This window comes from Hippocampus zosterae, chromosome 10, assembly GCF_025434085.1.
Source record: "Hippocampus zosterae strain Florida chromosome 10, ASM2543408v3, whole genome shotgun sequence".
Lineage (NCBI taxonomy): Eukaryota > Metazoa > Chordata > Actinopteri > Syngnathiformes > Syngnathidae > Hippocampus > Hippocampus zosterae.
Genome location: NC_067460.1, coordinates 16,239,599 through 16,258,332, shown reverse-complemented (window position 1 = coordinate 16,258,332; position 18,734 = coordinate 16,239,599). Strand labels below are relative to the sequence as shown.

The following is an 18,734-nucleotide window of genomic DNA, read 5'->3' as shown; positions in this document are numbered from 1 at the left end:
AAGCAAAACATAAAACCATAAAAATGATTTTCTTTCTTGTAAACGCTAACTGAAACAAACTGCAAGGTGTACAAAATGGCCACGATACAGTAAAATAAATATTTTATAATAGACAGTGTATAGGCCAAAATGCACAGTTGCTAGTCAGAGTCTGAGCCGCACTGTGTTTGTTAGCGGAGTATCAACGGTGATGACCCAATGAACTAATATATTCTGTGTGGCCTCTTGGGACGCTTCTGAAAAAAATTTGAATACGTGTAACTTTATTTCCCGAATAACATTTTTTTTTACCGCTTCTCCGTGTTTGCAGTACCACCGCCTCACCATTTTCACACGCCCTTGACTCCTTCTGGAAATATGTGGAGGCGAACTGTCACCAAAAAGCTCAGCTTGTGACAGACGGTAGCGTCAAGGGCGCAGCAAGGCCAAGATTTCAATGATGCACTGAACACACATGTGAAAGGTCGATTGTCAACTTTACCGGGAAGCAACCCCAAAGAATTTTCATTGATCTTGGACCACAATTAAAGGAGGTCTTAAATATGTGACATGATCCCACCACACGTGACATCAGAGACAATTCTTTTCAACGCAAAAGGTTTCATGGAGAGCAAGTCTCTGGTTTCTGCCTCTGTTACTACCCCATAAGGCGGCAAATTCACAGGTCCAAACCCCGAGCCAGGTTGATCACGACCTTACGCACGGTTGCTGCTCCCTGTTTGTATTGTCCCACTCGGAAGGAAAGAACAACTTGTGTGTACAAACAACTTTGATTTTGCATCTTCTGGATTCGCTTTTCCCACAGCAAACATGGCTCATGGTCATGTCTGACCCTGCCCAAATTCACATCCTTTTCTCTCCAAACGACTTCTTCAAAATGAGGTGTGCATCGCACACCCTTTTTACCGCTCACTTGTGCAATGACTGGCAGGGCGAGCGAAGCCACGCCACAGGAACATTTCCTCGCTTGTCCCACGTTACCACTGTCACTGCTGACGTTGGATCAGCGAAATCGGTCAAGTGTTCTCTGCACCGCCTTTTCTTGGCCCCTTCGTCAATCAATCACCTAACTGAGCACTTGTGTTTGCAGGGAGTCAATGATTGTCCAGGTCGGCTCAGGACAAACTTTGGCCTCAGGAACATGTTGGTAAGGTGTGCATTTGATGGCTAAAAGACACGCAGAGTGGCCAAATAAAAACAAACCGTGAATGTTGGGTGTGTTGTCACGCTGGTAGTTAGTATTTCAGTCATCTGACTAGGGAATCACGCACACACACACACACGCACACACAAACCATTCCACGCTGTTAGGCAATAATTACTCGTTAGTCCTTCAACACACTCCCCACTGAGTGCTGGAAACGGTCACACTCACTCTTTTCCATTCATTACATGCACTGCCAAGTCAACATGTAATTGTGCTACTTTCATTGATATTTTGTAAGTTTTGAGTACTTCCTCCGAAGCTTCCCGCTGTGCTATTATCTAATGAAACTACAGCAATGAAAAGACATACCAGAACACCAAATCTGAGAATTTAAACATATACTGTCCTCCAGAAATGTTATTTAAAACTCAATGCTCAATTGTAAACTACACGGTGACATTTCAGACAAATTTATCCCGAGTATTTGTCACATGATGAAATCGACAGAGTTAACAATAATCACATTTTTAATGGTAATTTAATTATTATACTACTTAATGGGGGGCCGGTGGTCCAGTGGTTAGCGCATCAACCTCACAGTTCAGAGGTACAGCTACGTCCTCCCTGTGTGGAGTTTGCCTGTTCTCCCCGGGCCTGTGTGGGTTTTCTCCGGGTACTCCAGTTTCCTCCCAGATGGCAAAAACATGCATGCAGGTTGATTGAACACTCTCAATTGTCACTAGGTATGAGTGTGAGAGTGGATGGTTGTTTGTGTGTGCCCTGCAATTGGCTGGCATCCGGTTCAAGGTGTCTCCCGCCTACTGCCCGAAGATGGCTGGGATAGGCTCCAGCACCCCCTGCGACCCTTGTGAGGATTAAGTGGTTCAGAAAATTGATGGATGGATGGAGATTACTTAAATTTAAAAATTTAAGTAGAGTTTTAATACAAGATTGAGTGAGTTATAAAGTCTAACCTCTGTCCAATGCAATCAACATGTTGCATTGACACCTAGAACTTGGAAACATAAGTCTTTTTTTTAATGCAGTGATTTAGATTATTTTTCAATTATTATTGAATCTACTTCCACAGTGGTTTGAAATTTGGATTGTGTATTTATATTTTGAAAACACACCATTGTGTTGTGTATAATAGTATGACATTTCATCATTGTGAGTGCAAAATCGTATACCTGCCCCCCATCTCCACACACACAAACAAACATATAATGAACTTTGCACATTATGGAGTTACCAGAGATAAACTCGGGTAATGGTCAACTGCTCTAGTGTGAAAGTTTCAGACAATATGACAAAGAATTCCCTTCAATGTCATTTCATAAGAATTTGCTGTATTTGAGCTACTCCATCCATCCAGCCATTATCTGATTACAAAAAGTCATAAATTCCACACACGTTGAACTTTACACTCCAAGCAGCTAGCAAATCAGGTGTGAACTACTTTTAGTGCAAAAAACTATTTGAGGAAAAAGACCACTCTACAGTTACAGTAGTAACAGTACTGTGAACTTTAAAGGTATCATTTCGTTGTTTTTGGTTAATAAAGTAATTTGATACACAATATTGACAACTATTGTCACGACTGTCAGTCACAGCGTAGCGTTCAGTGTCATACAAAACGTAAAATCTGAAAAGACCTATTGCAAATCGTTAAAAAAAATCTCAAAAACACCGAGAGTAATTCGTCTATTTACACACCAGAAATCGCATTACGCAGCGTATACTCGTATGACGTTTAACCAGTACAAAACGCCAAAACTCCCACACACACTCGAGGGCGATGAGCCACACAATTGTCAAATATGCTCAAATCATGCTTCACTCCGAAAAGTTTTACAAACTATTTGACAAAATTCTCCCGCGGCTGTCGGGGAGTTAGCCAAACGAACCAAGGCAGGCGCCGAGCGAACCGAGGGCCAAGAAAAGCCAGGACTAGCTGCGCGTTCGGAGCCTGAAACTAAGAAATCACACATGGATAGAGTTGGACTTTTTCCGGACAAAGTGGTGCCATGTTTCCGTTCAGTTGGGAAGCTTCGGGGAAGGGAGATAAAATGAAATGCCTTCAATTAAGTGGCAGCAGCGCGACGAAAACAATGGCGAAACAAATTTTAAACAATCCGATAGGAGGGAGTTGAGGGGGTGAAAGTGACCGGGCCCCGGGAGCCATAATGAAGAAAGTGGGCCAACTGAGGCCCGCATTCGCTCCCTGACCCCCCGGCCCCTCCCTTGCCATTTTCTTCCTCATTCCCACCCTCCAGCTTCCTTCTCTCTCTGCCAGTCTGTCTGCCTCCCTGCCGGTCTGAATGCTTACCTCCCCGACACAACCGCATCACAGAGTCGGCTACTTATCCTTACCTTCCTCTGCTGTTTCTCCCATGCCGGGTCCAGCAGCAAGTCCCGGTCCCAATCATTTTCCTGCTCCATATAGGTCTGCGGCCCGCCGGACGAGTATTGGTTGTTGGCGGCGTGGTAGTCGACCATGTCGGCGACAAAAAACGTCAAGCGACCAGTGAGGAAAAAATGTCCAAACGAACCAAAAGCGAACCAGAGGCCGGGTTAGGGACGGAAGCTCGACGCAGCAAGGAGTCCTTCTCTCGCCCGTCACAGTGCAAGGTCTCTTCTTTTTCTTTTTTTAGACTGGAGTATCCGGTGTACGCAGGCAAGCAGGCGAGTGGGGATGCTGCTCGCGAGAAGAAAAGCTTTCCTGAGCGTGGTGCGAGGCTGTTGGGCGGAACCCGGCCGCTCCTACCAGTGAGAGGGCGACAACACTTCCGACGGCCGCCTTCAGAATAAAGGAAATGGCTCCATGTTGGGACAACGATATATAAACAGTAGCTCGCTCAATGCCCACAAACACTTTACACACACACACACTAAGTTAATACAAACAATTTTGAAAAAGCATTTTGTATGTACATCCCTCTATTTCGTGGACTAAACACAAATTATGCTGAAAGACAGTGATTATCTTTATGAAAGCAAATCAGATAATGGGCATATTTAGTAAAAAATAAACGAATAAACATGACGGGAATTGTTACTAAGTGAAACTCAAAAATGGTATCAACTTTCTCTTTTTGCTTTTATTTTGAAGGCGAGTTCTCAAATTTGGAGCTTGTGATAGTTTTGTATGTACACACACATAAATGTATACACTTACATACACACAACGACACACCGCTGCATATTCTTGTAACCGTTGAACCGCAGTGTATGAAATGAAAAGGTTGATGGAAATCTTATTCCAAGTCTGACAAATCTTCCTCGGGAACAAACGTTTGACGTCGCCTGGCGCCATCTAGTGGAGTTTTGTGCGTGTATTTATCGATCTCTGTGTGCGTGTCTGACTCGGTATGTGTGTAAATGGCAGAACGGTTGACGACTGGTTAGCATGTCCGCCTCACAGTGCAGTGGTGCAGGTTTGATTCCAGCTACGGCCTTCCTGTGTGCTGTTTGCAAGTTCTGCCCTTGCCTGCGCGGATTTTTTTCTGGGTACTCCAGTTTCCTCGCACATTCCAAAAACATGAATGGCAGGTTAATGGAACACTCTAAATTGTCCCTCGGTATGATTGTGAGTGTGAATGATTGTTCGTCTTTGTGTCCCCTGCGATTGGCTGGCAACTAGTTCAGGATGTACCCCGCCTGCCGGGATTGGCTCCAGCACACCCGCGACCCTCGTCGGGGGGATAAGCGACGATCAGATAATGGATTTATGTTCCGACTGCATTGTGTTTAAGAATCGTGATAAGACACAGCAGGGTTTCTTCTTGTGTCGTTTGCGTTTAATCGTCTCTATCACAAAACCTGACGATAACAGCAAAAACGATGTCCTCCCCTCAATTCTTGTTGGTACAGCGTGCCCCTACGCAAATTACTGTATATGGCACAGCAATGTATTAAAATATTTAAACTTCGAAGTGAAATAAAAAGTTTCTTCAGCTCTAAAAATGTGCCCCTCCCCATTGGCATCAAGTGAAAGAGGGTCAAATGCGTGAGCACAGTTTAAAAGAGGCAGTGCCACATGTAGGGGATATCATAAAAATGTTTGTTCCACCTTTTGAGAATGGAGAATATAGTAAGAGAACATGTAAGGTATCATCATTTCACAGATTTTGTGTATTTAGAATGCAGTACAGTTAGTATTTTATATAAATTATATATATATATAAAATACACACACACTCGCTGTACTGTACTGAATATATACACATATCTCAGTCACATTAAAACAAAGCCTCATTAATCACAAATAATCATCAGAAGTTTTCAGAGCAGGCACTTAGAAGAAGTAGCAGCAATGTTTCAATCATGGCCTGAACAATAAAAACTGTGCTTCCTGTATCTTTCCATCAGCGCAGCTATAGTTTACATGTGTAACATCAAGGCCTCAGACATGCAGAGCAAACACATATCTAGTGACTCTTCTGCCTCAGTTGTAAATGGTCATTTGGAGCCACTGAAACACAACACAACACAACACAATTACTAGTTTTCAAAGCTTTAAATGTCAAACGTAAAAATAAATCCTCGAGGAATGACGTACTTGTCTGTAGTTTAATGAAATGCAGCCCATTCCCACCATGTCATACGCGTGAAATTTGTCTGTAGGAGAAGCAAAAGTCCCACCACGGTCGATTTATTAATTTAGGAGGAGCTGCGCGTTAATACTTGTGTCTGTATCGCATCCAATATAGTTCCAGTGTTCTTACGGATCATGCTCTCCAGTTTCATGACAAGGTACAGAAAGCCAGGGTAGCTGATGGTCATGTCCGACTCCGTGTACCTCAGACCCACCAGCTGCATCACCAGGTCATCCACCACGATGCCTGCAGCAGACACGTTGTATAGACAAGGCAGATTTGCCACCCAAAAGAAGATGTTATGCAAGTTTCTGGACTAGCATCTCTTCAGGCTGAGTCCTTCATCCCATACAAGACATTCGATCAAGTTCTGACTTGTGATGTTGACATATTCACCATTTGTTTAGTATTATACTGTACTTGTTTCAAATTTTTGGGCAACTAGAGTCAATTAGCCCAAAAAAACTTTAATGTAAGTCTTTCATTAGCCTTCAAGTCATACCTGCAGCCTTCAGAGCAGGGGCGACTTCCTTGTACTCCAGACGTTGTGTCCTGTTCTTGTCGTTTACCAGAAATATGTCCTAAAATGAGGTTAAAGAGTCTGTAAAACGCAAAATCCTGCAGTCTTTATATCCAACCTTGACTTACCGTCCACAACCGGATCTTGTCCCAGAGTGCTTGGAACTCTGACCATGTTAGCTGAGCAATTCCTTGACTCTGGAGGGAACATTGGTGTTAAGAAAGTTCTCACATGAAATGAATCTGTAATGTGAGACTTAAAAGAGTCGGGGGATGGGGTTGAAGTTGAGGGTTTAGGATTTAGGTTAGGCTACCCATACATAATAAATTGAAAATCTTTGGTTTCAGAATCAGAGCCCAAATTCTCATTCATCCATCTATCCATTATCCAAACTGCTGAGCTCCACGATGGGTGTGGGCGAGCTAGAGCCAGCTGTCTTCGGGCAGCAGGCGGGGCACCCTGAACGGGTTGCAAGCCAATCGCAGGGCATACAGAGATAAAGATCAACCATTCACACTCACAATCACACCGAAAGACAATCTAGAGTGATAAATTAACCGACTATGCATGCTTTTGCAATGTGGGAAGAAACCGAAGTACCCAAAAAACCCAAAATTCTCATCTAATAAAGCTTTTGGAGTGACGGTTGAGGATTAGTTTGGAGTTCGGGTTTGGAGCCTAACCCTGAATCAAGCTTGTGTGTTTGCAAGTGTGTGAATGTCTTTAAGGATACGTCCATGAGGACCACCAAGCTCTTGCAGTGTTCTAGAGCCAAGTTCTTCTCACTGCCTGCCAACACTGAACACAAGAGAATATTATTTTTAAAAAGTTATTACATATTAGCTCAATTACACAACATGATTTACGCACACAAGTTACACGCTTGGGCATGTCAGTCCATCAGTCATCATTGCCTCATTATTTCAGGCTGGCCCAGTCCCACGGTGGCTGCGACAGCCAATCGGCGACGAAAAAGTATTTACTATGTCTCACACACACACACACACACACACACACACACACATACACACACACACACGCGCGCGCGCGCGCACGCGCACACACATACACACACAAAAAACAACAACAACAAGAGACGCATGCACGTGGAATTGGTCAAATTAAAACAAAATAGCGCAATGCCATTGCACTCTATGGGACCGAAAGATATACAGCAATGTTTTGGTGGGGTTTGTTTTGTTTTGTTTTTTTTAAAACTCGACTTTGCATGTGCTGCACCTTCCCTCTCTCCTATGGTTGAGAGGAAATACATTTCATCTGTGCTGTATGTTGCACAAGGAGTGCATTTGACAATAAAGTTAACTTGAACTTCCTGTTATGTAGTAAGTACGTTCTCAATGTCGATTGACTGTCGCCCAACGACGACAGACTTGGCTGGTCTGAAACGATGACGGAATGATGACCGACGGATAGACGTGCCCACCTTTGATGATTTGTTTGAACAGCAATGGTGTGGACACGTTTTACCAAATTGTGGCGACTGCTAAGCTATAAACAACGCTACCAGATGCTACTGTTTCTCTTTGCAACAATCCTTCACAGTTCCATTCCTATTTAATCACACATTCATTTCAGAAAATCATGTGTAAAATTTCTCAGGCTGCTTATGACTTTTTTTAGATAATTGCCTTCACCCGTGTCTTACTTTCCTTCCATCGCTCCCTGTCCACAGATGCGCCAATATTTCTTGAAGAGGCTAATAATTTGTTTTGTTTGATTGATGTCTGTTTGCCTCTGTATTTTGTTAATTGTTTACTTATTGAAAACTGTAAAGAGTTTTTGATTTATTTTGAAAAGTGCTCGATAAATCAAATGTAGTGTTATTAAGCACGAATTCTGTCTGGCAACAAATTACCGCTGACCAAGAATTGTGTTGAACAGAGATTCTTAAATTTTGGCACAAATTTTGAGTGTTTGCGAAACAATCACCAAGTGTATTGTTCAAACAGTGCATAATGTTATAGTTTTTCAACTTATTTAAAATCCAGTTCAGTGGAGTTATCAAAGTGCTATATAATTGCCCAAAATCTTTAAGTCAAGTCAAGTCAACAGTATTTATAGAGCACTTTCAAACAGCCATTGCTGCATACATCGCTGCTTTAGGTACATTTTTCAACATTTATATACATTTTAATTAAGAATTATTTAAAGTTTTAGATTAGACATTTTTCCCGATATTTAAGCATAGTGCCAATGTTAAAATTGTGCATAATGATTTTGAAAGTACCTAATTATGTGAGGCAAGATGTCATATCATCATTTGAAAGTTTCTCTGGGTTCTGCATAAAAGGCAAAGGGCAGATCAATATGTAACTGCGCCACTAATTTTGCAATATCGCTGCATGAAAGGGGTCACAAAGTAAGATTATGTCACTGACCTCCTCCCTGGATGGCTTCAGTCAGCAGGCTGTGAAGGTGATGTGGTTTGCAAAATCCTCTCTAGTGACATAAAATATCCAAAATATTAATGAAACGTGAATGTATTTGAAAACCTCGCAGTGACAACCACTTTTTGAACCTTGTTGCAGTGCTTCTTGAAGAGCTGCATCATGGCTTTAAGTGAAGGGAGAGCTGCCTGATGGGGATAATGAGGCTGTTGGGAGAAATTGATCAAGTCAGAAAGAATTTTCATTATTCTATTGGAATTGTGAATGTGGCTCAAAGCCTTTCACTGTACAAAGTGCATAAATTACCGCAGTTATTGAAGTGAGCTCACGTTTTGGGTGTTGAGCTGGACTGGAAAACACACAACAGACTTATTTTAGATTTGAATATGGATAATACCGGTATATGTATTTTTTAGTTGCATTATTTAGCTAGCTTGTCAACTTGATGAACAGGCTCGATTACTTTACAGATTTTAGCAAAAATCAGTTCCAAAGAAGAAGGACTCACGTGGCGGCGTGGCGTTGCTCGGTCAGTATCCGCAGCAGGAAGGCTCCCTGTTGATTGGGCTCGGCGGTCGACGGGATGATGACGTAGCGACCTGGCTGGAGGTGGCCACGGAGAACCACTTCTCGCCGCGATGAGTAGTAGCTGCTGCTCATCACCGGACGGAGCTTGCTCAGGTCTTCAGGTGACAGGTGAGTGCCCTCTTGAGGTGCCTGGAAGAACCAAAGCGAGTATCAGACATCTTAATAATAATTAGTGACCTCGTAAACAGGATTTTGAGCCCTGGATTCTCCGATTAAAAGTCATATGTTCTACCTACTGAGATATCCAGTATCTGCACAAAAAAAATTACAAGTGAGTCTGCAATTTAAATAGCCAGAACTGGGACTTGAAACATGGACTTTGAGATGAAAAGTCTCATGCTCTACCAACTGAGCTATTCAAGACATACAGCACTGCTGAGTGTGTATGAGGTAGTGAGCGCATTGTGATTGTGAACCCAAGATTAATTGTCTGATGCTGTACAAACTGAAATACATTCACAGTCTGAAAAGAACCTGTGAATGTGTTTTTGAGTGTGTATGTTACAGTGAGTGGGTGAGTTGCGATCATTATTTCGAGCACGAGGATTTAAAATGTATAACGCCTGAACAGGGACTTGAACCCTGGACCCTCAGATTAAAAGTCTGATGCTCCACCGACTGAGCTATCCAGGCTCTGAAGGAGTGTACAACACCTAAATAAGCACCTGTAATATGGACCTGCAGATTATGCCAATCTCCCAACTGAGTGATGCAGTCTTGACGATGCAAATGTAAGCGTATGGATGACAAAGTGAGTGCGGGTTGAGAAGGTGAGCAGCAAAATCGTGATTATCTTTAAGAACAAATGAAAGTGTCTGTATAGGTATTTGAACCCTGGACCTTCAGATTAAAAGTCAGATGCTCTACCAACTAAATTACATGGGGTATTTCTTGATCATGTGAGTATGTATGTAAGAGTGAGTGTGGGTGGGTGGGGGTTAGGGGGCTTTGTGATCATTATTAAGAGCAAGACCGATGTAAAACACACAATGCCTGAACAGGAACTTGAAGCCTGGATATTCAGATTAAAAGTCTGAGCTATCCAGGTTTTACGTCAATTCTGTGAGTGTGTACATATAAGTTTGTGTGCGTGTGTGTCTGTGTGTGTGTGCGTGCATGAGTGAATTTGTGTGTATACCGGGTATATGTGGAGAGCAATGGACAGGTCGATGCCTCTGCGTCGTTGAAATTTCTGCATGAGAGCTAAAATAAAGTCGCAGCGCGTGGGAAGCTCAGATGATCCATGCTCCACTTGGGAGAGGACCAAGCCAAACTGTGGATTTTGCCAAAACCAACCTGAAACACAAACACACGCAGTATTTAGAAGCAAAAACCCACTGAAGCTGTTCCGTGACTCTGCATTCAAGGTCCCGATCCACCAGGTGACACAGAGAATCACAGATTTGCTTTTCCGATCTCTTTATAATATCCATATTATTATTTGTTTGTCTTCACATGAGAGTCCTGAGTTTTGATTTTAACGGAATGAATAATATAAAATGTTTAAATCAACAATATTTGTTTGTCTTCACAATCATCACAAGAGTTTTTGATTTTGACTTTTGAGGTCTTCACAATCAATGTCCTCAAATTACATTACAGTAGATCTTTCTTCTTTCTTTTTTTTTAGCTTTGCTTCGAGACAAGAACATACAGTTTGCTGCTATGCGCAATGTGACTTTAAGAAATAAAAACCCTGCATCATATGAAAACTAAAAACAAATGTTCTTTCGTTATCTTGTCATATTCATATTGTCAACCCTTGCTTCAGGTCCCTGGGATTAATTCAAGGATGCTCTGCAAAGAAATAAAGACTATTTCAAAAGTTTTTCTTTTTCTTAGGATGTGTTTGTGTCTCAGTGTATTTACCCCCTTTGGGAGAGCCCCCGGCAGAAACATGTGGCACCCAGGTCCCATGATGCATTGCGCACGACCACGGTTGCACACTGGTATCGTTCTGAAGGTCGGCTAGGTGACACACCTCCATTGTTTCGAAGTTCTGCCGGAAGTCAGACAGCGACATCCTGCACAAAACAGTGATTTTTGTTTCTCTCTCACTTCTTCACTGCTTTGCTTTCCATCATGTTCTCCTGCTTTAATCATTTCTCTTATTTTCTTTCTCTTTCATAATCCTTTTATTTTGTTCAGTAACATCATATACCGTGTGATGTTATAGCACGTGAAAACTTGTTCCGCTTATTAGTAGAGCTCATTTAAAATTCAAGACTTCCGCTTTGGTCTGTCCTGGATATTGTCTTGAGATTCAAAACTTGTCATTTTCTACTGTGTGTGCTTAAGCTCTGCTTTCCTTTCTATTACATTCGTCCTTCCTTTCTTCCTTGCCGATCCGATCCGATCCTGGGCAAACGGCCCCCGTCAGGGACTTGCCCCCCCTCCCGGGTCCCACACCCGTCACGAATCCTGTTGGTGTCTCGCAAGGTTCCCCGCCAACATTTCCTTCCCACACCTGCCGCAAGCTACCCTTCTCCCTCCGCGCCCACCCTCCCCATTCGCCCTTCGCCCCCCCCCCCCCCTGCCTTCCCTCCACGCGCCACGCCCACTCCCTCCCTTCTCCCTCCTTCCCTCTCCACCTCATACTCTCTGCAGACTCTTTCACACCCTCTCACGTGTCTGGCATAGTTTGCTTTCGTCACCCACCTTTCACACCCTCCACACTGTCTCCTTTCTCCCTTCTCCTCATACGCTCCTCCCGTGCAACTCCTTTGGTGACTCATTTTATTACCTTTCGACGCAAACCTCCTTCCACACTTCTCGCACTCAAACTCCACCTGTTCCTCGTTCCTGCGGTGTATGCGTTTCTCGTGCATGGTTAGACCAGCTCTACTCCTGCACACTTTTCCGCACCCGTCATACCGACATACCAACCCATCATTCACCCTCCTCACATTCCTTTCCAGTCTTTCCTTGTTCCTTCCCGCCTCATATCTGTGTTTCTTCCTTGCCCCTTTAATATTATTTGCTTCCTCTTCATCCCTTCCTTTCTCCTTACCCTCCTAAATCGCTCCTGATTTTTATCCTCTTTTGTATTTCTTTTTAATTTTCTTTCTCTTCTCTCCATCCATTCTGTCTTAGCAACTTCCATTTTTCTGTCTCTTAGGACTTATTATAATACTAACCATAATCTTTTTTTTTTAAAATAAACTCACCAGAACTCTCCGTCCTCTCGCTGGATTCGGTGTAGCCTCTTTTGCTCCTCGGCGCACACAGTGTTCCACTCGGGCCTGCAAAAGCAGTTTTTGTAAATGAAATCAATTAATAATAATAATAATAATAATAATAATAATAATAATAACAATAAATATTTCAGATTGCCTCCTTCATGAAGGAATAAGGCTCAAAATTTGAGATACATGTTTTTGATTGGTTGTCGACTGTTTATTATACATAGCACTATAATGAGCCATCTTCAGAGTCAGTGAAATGATGCAAACCCATTTCGGTCACTCCATGGGCCCAGCCACTCTGTGTTGCCCCACGGGTTGAGAATACGCACCAGGTCCACAGATCCATAGGTTGTCTGCACCTGAGGGTTTAAATGTGAGTTAAACAGCAACAGCAGCCATATATGAACATCAAAACATTTGTAAAAATAAGACGGTAGGTACTGCTGTCATGTCGGTTAGCATTAGCTTAAGCAACACCATCTCGACAGTCCGGGCCCACCAGATGAGGCCTTTTCTCTTGATATCCAACAAGTCTGTCGTGTTTGAAAACACTGTACAATCAAAAGCGAATTTAGAGTAGTTGATATAAACAACCATGTTGCATGATCGTATTGCGGGTTTAATCTGATTAAGCGCTCTGTTTTTTGACATGGCACCCTAGTCAGCACCTACGTTAACTGCCTAATGGGTTTGCACGTGCGTCCACTTTGGCGTTTGCTTATTTCTTTTCATTGGCCTGAGGGACAGTCCGATTTGATCCCTCCCAATTTTGCCTTAATTAACAAGAACAGAAGACAGATGTTTGTCAGTTAAACGGCATGTGGGAGTGGCTGATGGGGTAGTTAGGATTTAGTTATGTGAATTCTGCCAAGCAACAAGTGGCCAGTTAGAGACATTTTTATCTTTCATCCATCCAGCCATCCATCCATCCAATTTCCGATCCGCATTATCCTCACAAGAGTCGCGGAGCGTGCTGGAGCAACAAATTAGTAATAAATGACCAATAACATCATCATATCAGGAAAAGTATACATATATCTCCCCCATTCAGTCTGTTGCATTTCTGTTCAAAATTTTTTTCTCCCGTTTTGAGCAGCAAATGATTATCAACTGTCAAATTTACCAGACATTTAGAGATGATGAATAAAACCCCACAAGAGGTGACAAGCATCATTTTACCTTCTCCACGGCAGTCAGCGAGTAAGCATGTCTGAACATGATTCCCAGATCATTCCTGTACTCTACAGGACCCTGCAGGGGAAACACATCCATTCAAAAACGAATTAATAAAAAAACCCATGAGTCATATCAGATAATACGTAGTAAGTATCTTCGGGTGGAGTTTTGGAGAAAAGGTCGCAGGATTAAAATCAAGATGTGGCTTGACAGGCCATGACACCTCTCACCTGCGTGTTGGCACAGTTGATGAGCGCTCCTTTGGCTAACAGCTCAGCCAGGAACGGCGAAAGATCCCTGGGAAGCACGGCCACACTCAGAACCTCAGCCACCCCACCCGTCATGTCGACCATGGCCTCATGAGGGAAGCCCATGTCCAGGGCGCGGTAGCCGCCTTTCAGCCTGGATCACACACAGAACACTGTAACTGTCAACTAGCTATCGTTTTGTGCGATCAACATGAAAGGGCCCGCCACCGAATTTCATGTCGATTGGTCAAATTTGTATCCAACGCTATCCATCTATCCATTACTCCAATCGCTTATCCTCACGAGGGTCATGGGGGTGCTGGCGCCGATCCCAGCTGTCTTCAGGCAGTAGGCGGGGTACACCCTGAACTGGTTGCCAGCCAATTCCAGGGCACACATAGACGAACAACCATTCACACTCACAATCACACCTCGGTACAATACATGGTGCTCAATTAACCTACCATGTGTGATTTTGAAATGATTTGGAAAATGAAATCTGGTAGGCATGTCTATCATGAGTCGACTCACAATAATATCTCAAAGAGACATGCCCGGAAAGAAACAACAAGTCGGACATTTAGGTTTGAAGTGGATTTTTTTAGGGCCATTTTGGACATTTCCACGCACCCTTCAAAGTGAGAGATTTTCTCTAATAGCTGTGAAATGTTAACCATGTATACTACTTGGCAAATGGGTGATGTTAGATGGGAAAACATTTGGAGGCAGATGACGGGTCCTCACTTGGCATAGGCCTTCTCAAGCAGGGCGCTCCAGAACTCTCGTTTTTCCGGTGAGCTGAGGTAGATCAGATTGTTTCCATAAGTCGGTAGCAAGTCGTCGATTCGGACATCCTCCCACTGACCGTACTGCCAGAACTATGGAGGGAAAGAAGGAACATTATCTCACTGAGCAATGAAACTTTACCCTTTCATGCACCAATACTGATAACCTGTAAACTGATAACCTGATTAACTGTCCACTGAAGTAACCGCCATCCCTGAAAGGATTAAACATCTGTTCGAAAATTATATTAATTCGTAAGAAAACGATGTATTCTGACAAGAATTGTTTGATTTTTTCCTACATTAAAAATTCAAATTATTTTCCCCTACTTTTAGAATAAAGTAAGATTTTTTTGGGAGGTGTGGGGGGTAAATGCTAATTTTATGTATTTTCAAGATCAACAATTTTTAATGTTATTAGAATAAAGTTGCATTATTCAATATCTTAGTGTTTTTGCCAAAGACAAAAATGTGTCCTGTTATGAGACTGAACCATCTTTTCCATAAAAAAGAGGCATTTTTAACAAAAATGGGTATTTTTCTGAACAACAGTTTATTAACCAAAAATAAAGTAATATTTTTTTATTTTAAAAACAATATAATCTGAAAGAATTGTGTTTTTTAGCGGAAGAAAAGGCACGAGAATTAAAATAGTGTATTGTTCAAAATTAAAAAAAGAAAAACTAATATTTTGTCTTCATTTCTCCAGATAAAATGACCCCTTTAGTCTAGAAAACATACGACTGTACCCTCATAAACTTGCATCTTTATCACTCGAAAAAAATACAACCTTTTCCCGCCAAATTACACCTCTATTCTATGTACAATTGTTTTTGCTTCTTTATGATTTCCTGCAGTGCACATTGAAACAGGTTGTGCCTGTGGTTAATGATCTCTCCCCTTGGCAACAGGATGTGTCATATTGAAACCGTATAAAGTTCATGTGAGCTTCTGCCAAACAAAGTAACACAAAGTGAACACCAATACCCAACATGGATGTGTTTACCCTGAAGATGAAGCTGCCATTGTAGCCGTCCTGGAAGGTTTGTCCGCAAGGAACCACCTTGCGGAGCAGACGTTGGTGTACAGCCAGAGATGCGATGGCGGAAAGCAACCAGCAGTCACCTGAGGTAGCGGGAGAAGTTGAAGAAAAATAGCAGGAAGTTAAAATATTGCAGACTTTCCTCGACAGACACTTTCACAATGTTTCGAAAATTCACCCACCAAAGCATGTCTTTTATGAAAAGCCCCGCCCCTCCCAAAAATAAAGAAATACATTTAAAGGTTTGATGGGGTAATTAGACTTAGGACTGTAGTGATAACTCGACCTACAAACGTTTGGTAGTCGATCATAAGCAAACCCACAAAAAAGTCTCAATAAACTATGCATGAAAACATATAGGAAGTCTGCCATTTTAGTTTGGAATTACTGTACAATTTTGGTGTTATTAAAGACCTCATGAATGTTTGGAAGATGCAGGCCCCAAAGCCAGTTTATTTTAGAAACATGTTATGCCTGGGGAAAAAAAGGGGGGGAATTCTGCCAATTTGGGGTGAAGCGGCCATTTTGGACATTTCCATTTGTTCTTCAAAGAAAAACTTGTCCTAGACTTCCAGATTTTGTCCATTTGCTACCACATTTGGACTGTGTACTGTATATGAGACGATGGAAACACTAAATCAATTTAGTCTCCTTGTGCACTCACTTAGCTTTCCTTGACGGACGTCCAGGCGTGACGCTCCATCAACAATGAACTGAGGCGACGCGCACAGCTCCTAGCATACAGGAAAAAGTGTACAGATGTCTATAAGTATTTTTTTTTAAAGTCTGCTACTACGAGGCTTACAGCCAGGTTCCTACTTGTCCCAGCTGTGTGTGCTCTGTTCTTGCTATACAGGTCTTTCTAGTAGCATAGAATATCATATACTGTAGTAAACTATAGGTATTTAAAATTATTGAATTGCTCCCTTCATTGTACTACAAGGAAGATCAAAGTTTTCAGAATCTGAACTGACATTCCCATATCACATATGAATTTATGCACACAAAAAAGCCACCTGTGCAACTTAGGTGAACTTCAATTGAAAGAGTTTCGTTGTAAGAGTTACGACCAAAAAAAAAAAAAAAAAATGAAGCTAATGACTGTTAAGTCATTTTCAACCACGATTTACAATATCAAGAGTAACTGTTTAATGTGCCACCCAAAAAAGTTCCGCCTTTCCCAATTAAGTGGTGCCTTGGTATAACAATCAACAAATCAATCAAACGTTATTTGTAGGGAGCTTTTGACATTGTAAAAAAAAAATAGCCCTCTTCTAACCACCATCCACAAGGACCCAAGCACAAATACACACAAAGGCAACATAAAAAGGTCAACGAGGAGTAGATGACGAAAAGAACAAGGACTGGGTACAGAGCATCTTGTGAGTTCAATTTGTTCTATGACCAAGTTTGTAATGCAAAACACTCGTAACTCAAATCACCTTTCCCGATTGAAATGCCAGCACACCAGCATACAGTATGTAACGATATTTAAATAAGACAAATTGCACTCTACAATAGTCTAGTTTACAAAAAAATACGCTAATAACATATTTAAATACAATATAAATGTGAAGGTGCATCATGATTTCATCCTTTGCTCTGTTGGCCTTTTACAATTCAATACAATTGCATTGTAAAACGAGAAGGCAGATGAAGCTGAAAATATAACTTTCGGTTACATTACTGTGAAATATTTGTGCAGGTTATTTTCTCCACCAAACCAAATTGTTGTGTTCTATCTAAATAATACATTTCACATTTGATAACTTAAGAGACATCTAAATTTAACAGGATAATGATAACTACATCCGCATGTGCAATACATATGTCATACACACGGGTGAGTTACTGTATGTTAATATTAACACAATGTTGTCACGACATTATTCCAAGACGCCAATATTGCAATGGTAGTGAGAAAGATGAGATGAGATGAGATGAGATGAGATGAGATGAGATAAGATATCCTTTATTCGTCCCACACTGGGGAAATTTATTATTATTATTAGATAAGATAAGATTATAAGATAGATTATAAGAAATTTATAAGAAATCCTTTATTAATCTCGCAATGACTAATGAAGAAATTCCCAATTCACAGCAGCAAAGTTATGAAAGGAAAAAGTAGAAGAACAAAATATATGAGCTGCTGGAAAGGCAGCCACTCTTATCCAAGGATTTTACAGACAAATAGTAATTTATACACCAAAAGTATGAGAGAAAAAATGTATCTCCTGAAGTAGCATTAATTTTGTTTATCTACTTTTGTCATTCATATGCAACTTACCTTGCAACATTTTCCAACACTGGGTTTATGTATGTTTGAGGTAGCTTAACAAGCACATACACTGATAGGCTACTGCTATAAATTTTACACCGTATTGTATCATCGTTAAATCTATCCAAAAATGTTGAAACCCTATCGCTCAGTCTTTGTTTTCAGCTTGAGAAATGTTATGCTGGTGTGCTGTTTGCCCACATCCTGTTCACGACCTGGGGGCTGAATCCCTCTTCTCCATGAAACTCAGTGACGCCCCTGACACTGACTAACTGATATATTCTATTTGTATACGTTTTAATATTTGTTTGCATGTGTGAATAACCGAATAATGTAAGTGGTTGACCTTGGGCCGCTTCCACTTGACGCCGGCCTTCATCTCGAGCTCTCCGAGTGGGAAATGATAGTCGACGAAGAGCCCGTCGTGGCCCACCGCCATCCTCTCTCCGTTGACGTCGGCGTCGCTGGCGCGCACGCCGGGGACGTCCGCCGCCAATAGTTCCGCGAGCCAGCGGCGCGACTGGGAGCCCAGCAGCTCGTCGGAGCATGCCGAGCTGGCGTCGTCGTCGTCCGACGGCGGGGGTTGCAAGGAGCCCTCCGAATCGGAGGGCAAAGTCGGTGACTTCTCCATCCCTAGGTTACGGTAAAGGGGACAACAGGAGAGTAGAGTCGTCCAGATCAATTTGGGTCTTGTTTCGGGTGTCGTGCAACAAACAACACTCCCTCAAAGTAGGTAGGCTCACCTGAGCGTAGGCG

At 42.1% G+C, this 18,734-nt stretch overlaps 2 protein-coding genes and 1 non-coding gene across 8 annotated transcripts in view; all 3 read right to left on the bottom strand.

Moving 5' to 3' along the window:
* actn4 (actinin, alpha 4) overlaps positions 1–3,905 on the bottom strand; it is a 39,688-nt gene extending 35,783 nt beyond the window's left edge. For 3 of the 5 annotated variants that reach the window (XM_052078216.1, XM_052078214.1, XM_052078213.1), the window contains exon 1: positions 3,521–3,904. In XM_052078216.1, the coding sequence (XP_051934176.1) occupies positions 3,521–3,646 (126 nt within the window). In that variant the 5' untranslated portion in view covers positions 3,647–3,904. Of the gene's footprint in view, positions 1–3,520 lie in introns of all 5 variants that reach the window. The other 2 variants (XM_052078215.1, XM_052078212.1) reach the window with 2 other exon arrangements.
* Positions 3,906–4,927: 1,022 nt separating this feature from the next.
* Positions 4,928–18,728, bottom strand: zgc:85932 (uncharacterized protein LOC405875 homolog). 2 transcript variants are annotated; one of them, XM_052078217.1, is made up of 20 exons: positions 18,325–18,726; positions 16,362–16,431; positions 15,662–15,780; positions 14,615–14,748; positions 13,853–14,024; positions 13,626–13,697; positions 12,714–12,805; positions 12,429–12,503; positions 11,131–11,285; positions 10,400–10,557; positions 9,182–9,390; positions 8,980–9,022; positions 8,805–8,879; positions 8,665–8,725; positions 6,999–7,063; positions 6,394–6,462; positions 6,248–6,326; positions 5,875–5,991; positions 5,709–5,767; positions 4,928–5,621 (listed from the first exon to the last, which is right to left on the bottom strand). In XM_052078217.1, the coding sequence occupies exons 1-20, from the start codon at positions 18,607–18,609 to the stop codon at positions 5,595–5,597; spliced, it is 2,136 nt and encodes a 711-aa protein (XP_051934177.1). In that variant the 5' UTR covers positions 18,610–18,726; the 3' UTR covers positions 4,928–5,594. The 2 variants fall into 2 exon arrangements, 1 of the variants encoding a protein (XP_051934177.1); XR_007964336.1 differs by lacking the exons at positions 4,928–5,621; positions 5,709–5,767; positions 5,875–5,991; positions 6,248–6,326 and adding an exon at positions 8,514–8,565 and having other exon boundaries at positions 6,411–6,462; positions 18,325–18,728.
* On the bottom strand, positions 9,822–9,894 carry trnak-uuu (transfer RNA lysine (anticodon UUU)). Its single transcript has one exon. It is a non-coding gene; the product is annotated as a tRNA-Lys (tRNA).
* Positions 18,729–18,734: the final 6 nt, after the last annotated feature.

Coding starts and splice junctions, on each gene's coding strand:
- zgc:85932 (XM_052078217.1), bottom strand. CDS start 18,609: ATGGAGAAGTCACCGACTTTGCCCTCCGATTCGGAGGGCTCCTTGCAA. Junction 16,432..18,324: donor TCAAGTGGAAGCGGCCCAAG/GTCAACCACTTA, acceptor CCTGTATGCTAG/GAGCTGTGCGCGTCGCCTCA. Junction 5,768..5,874: donor GAAACTGGAGAGCATGATCC/GTAAGAACACTG, acceptor CTTCTCCTACAG/ACAAATTTCACGCGTATGAC.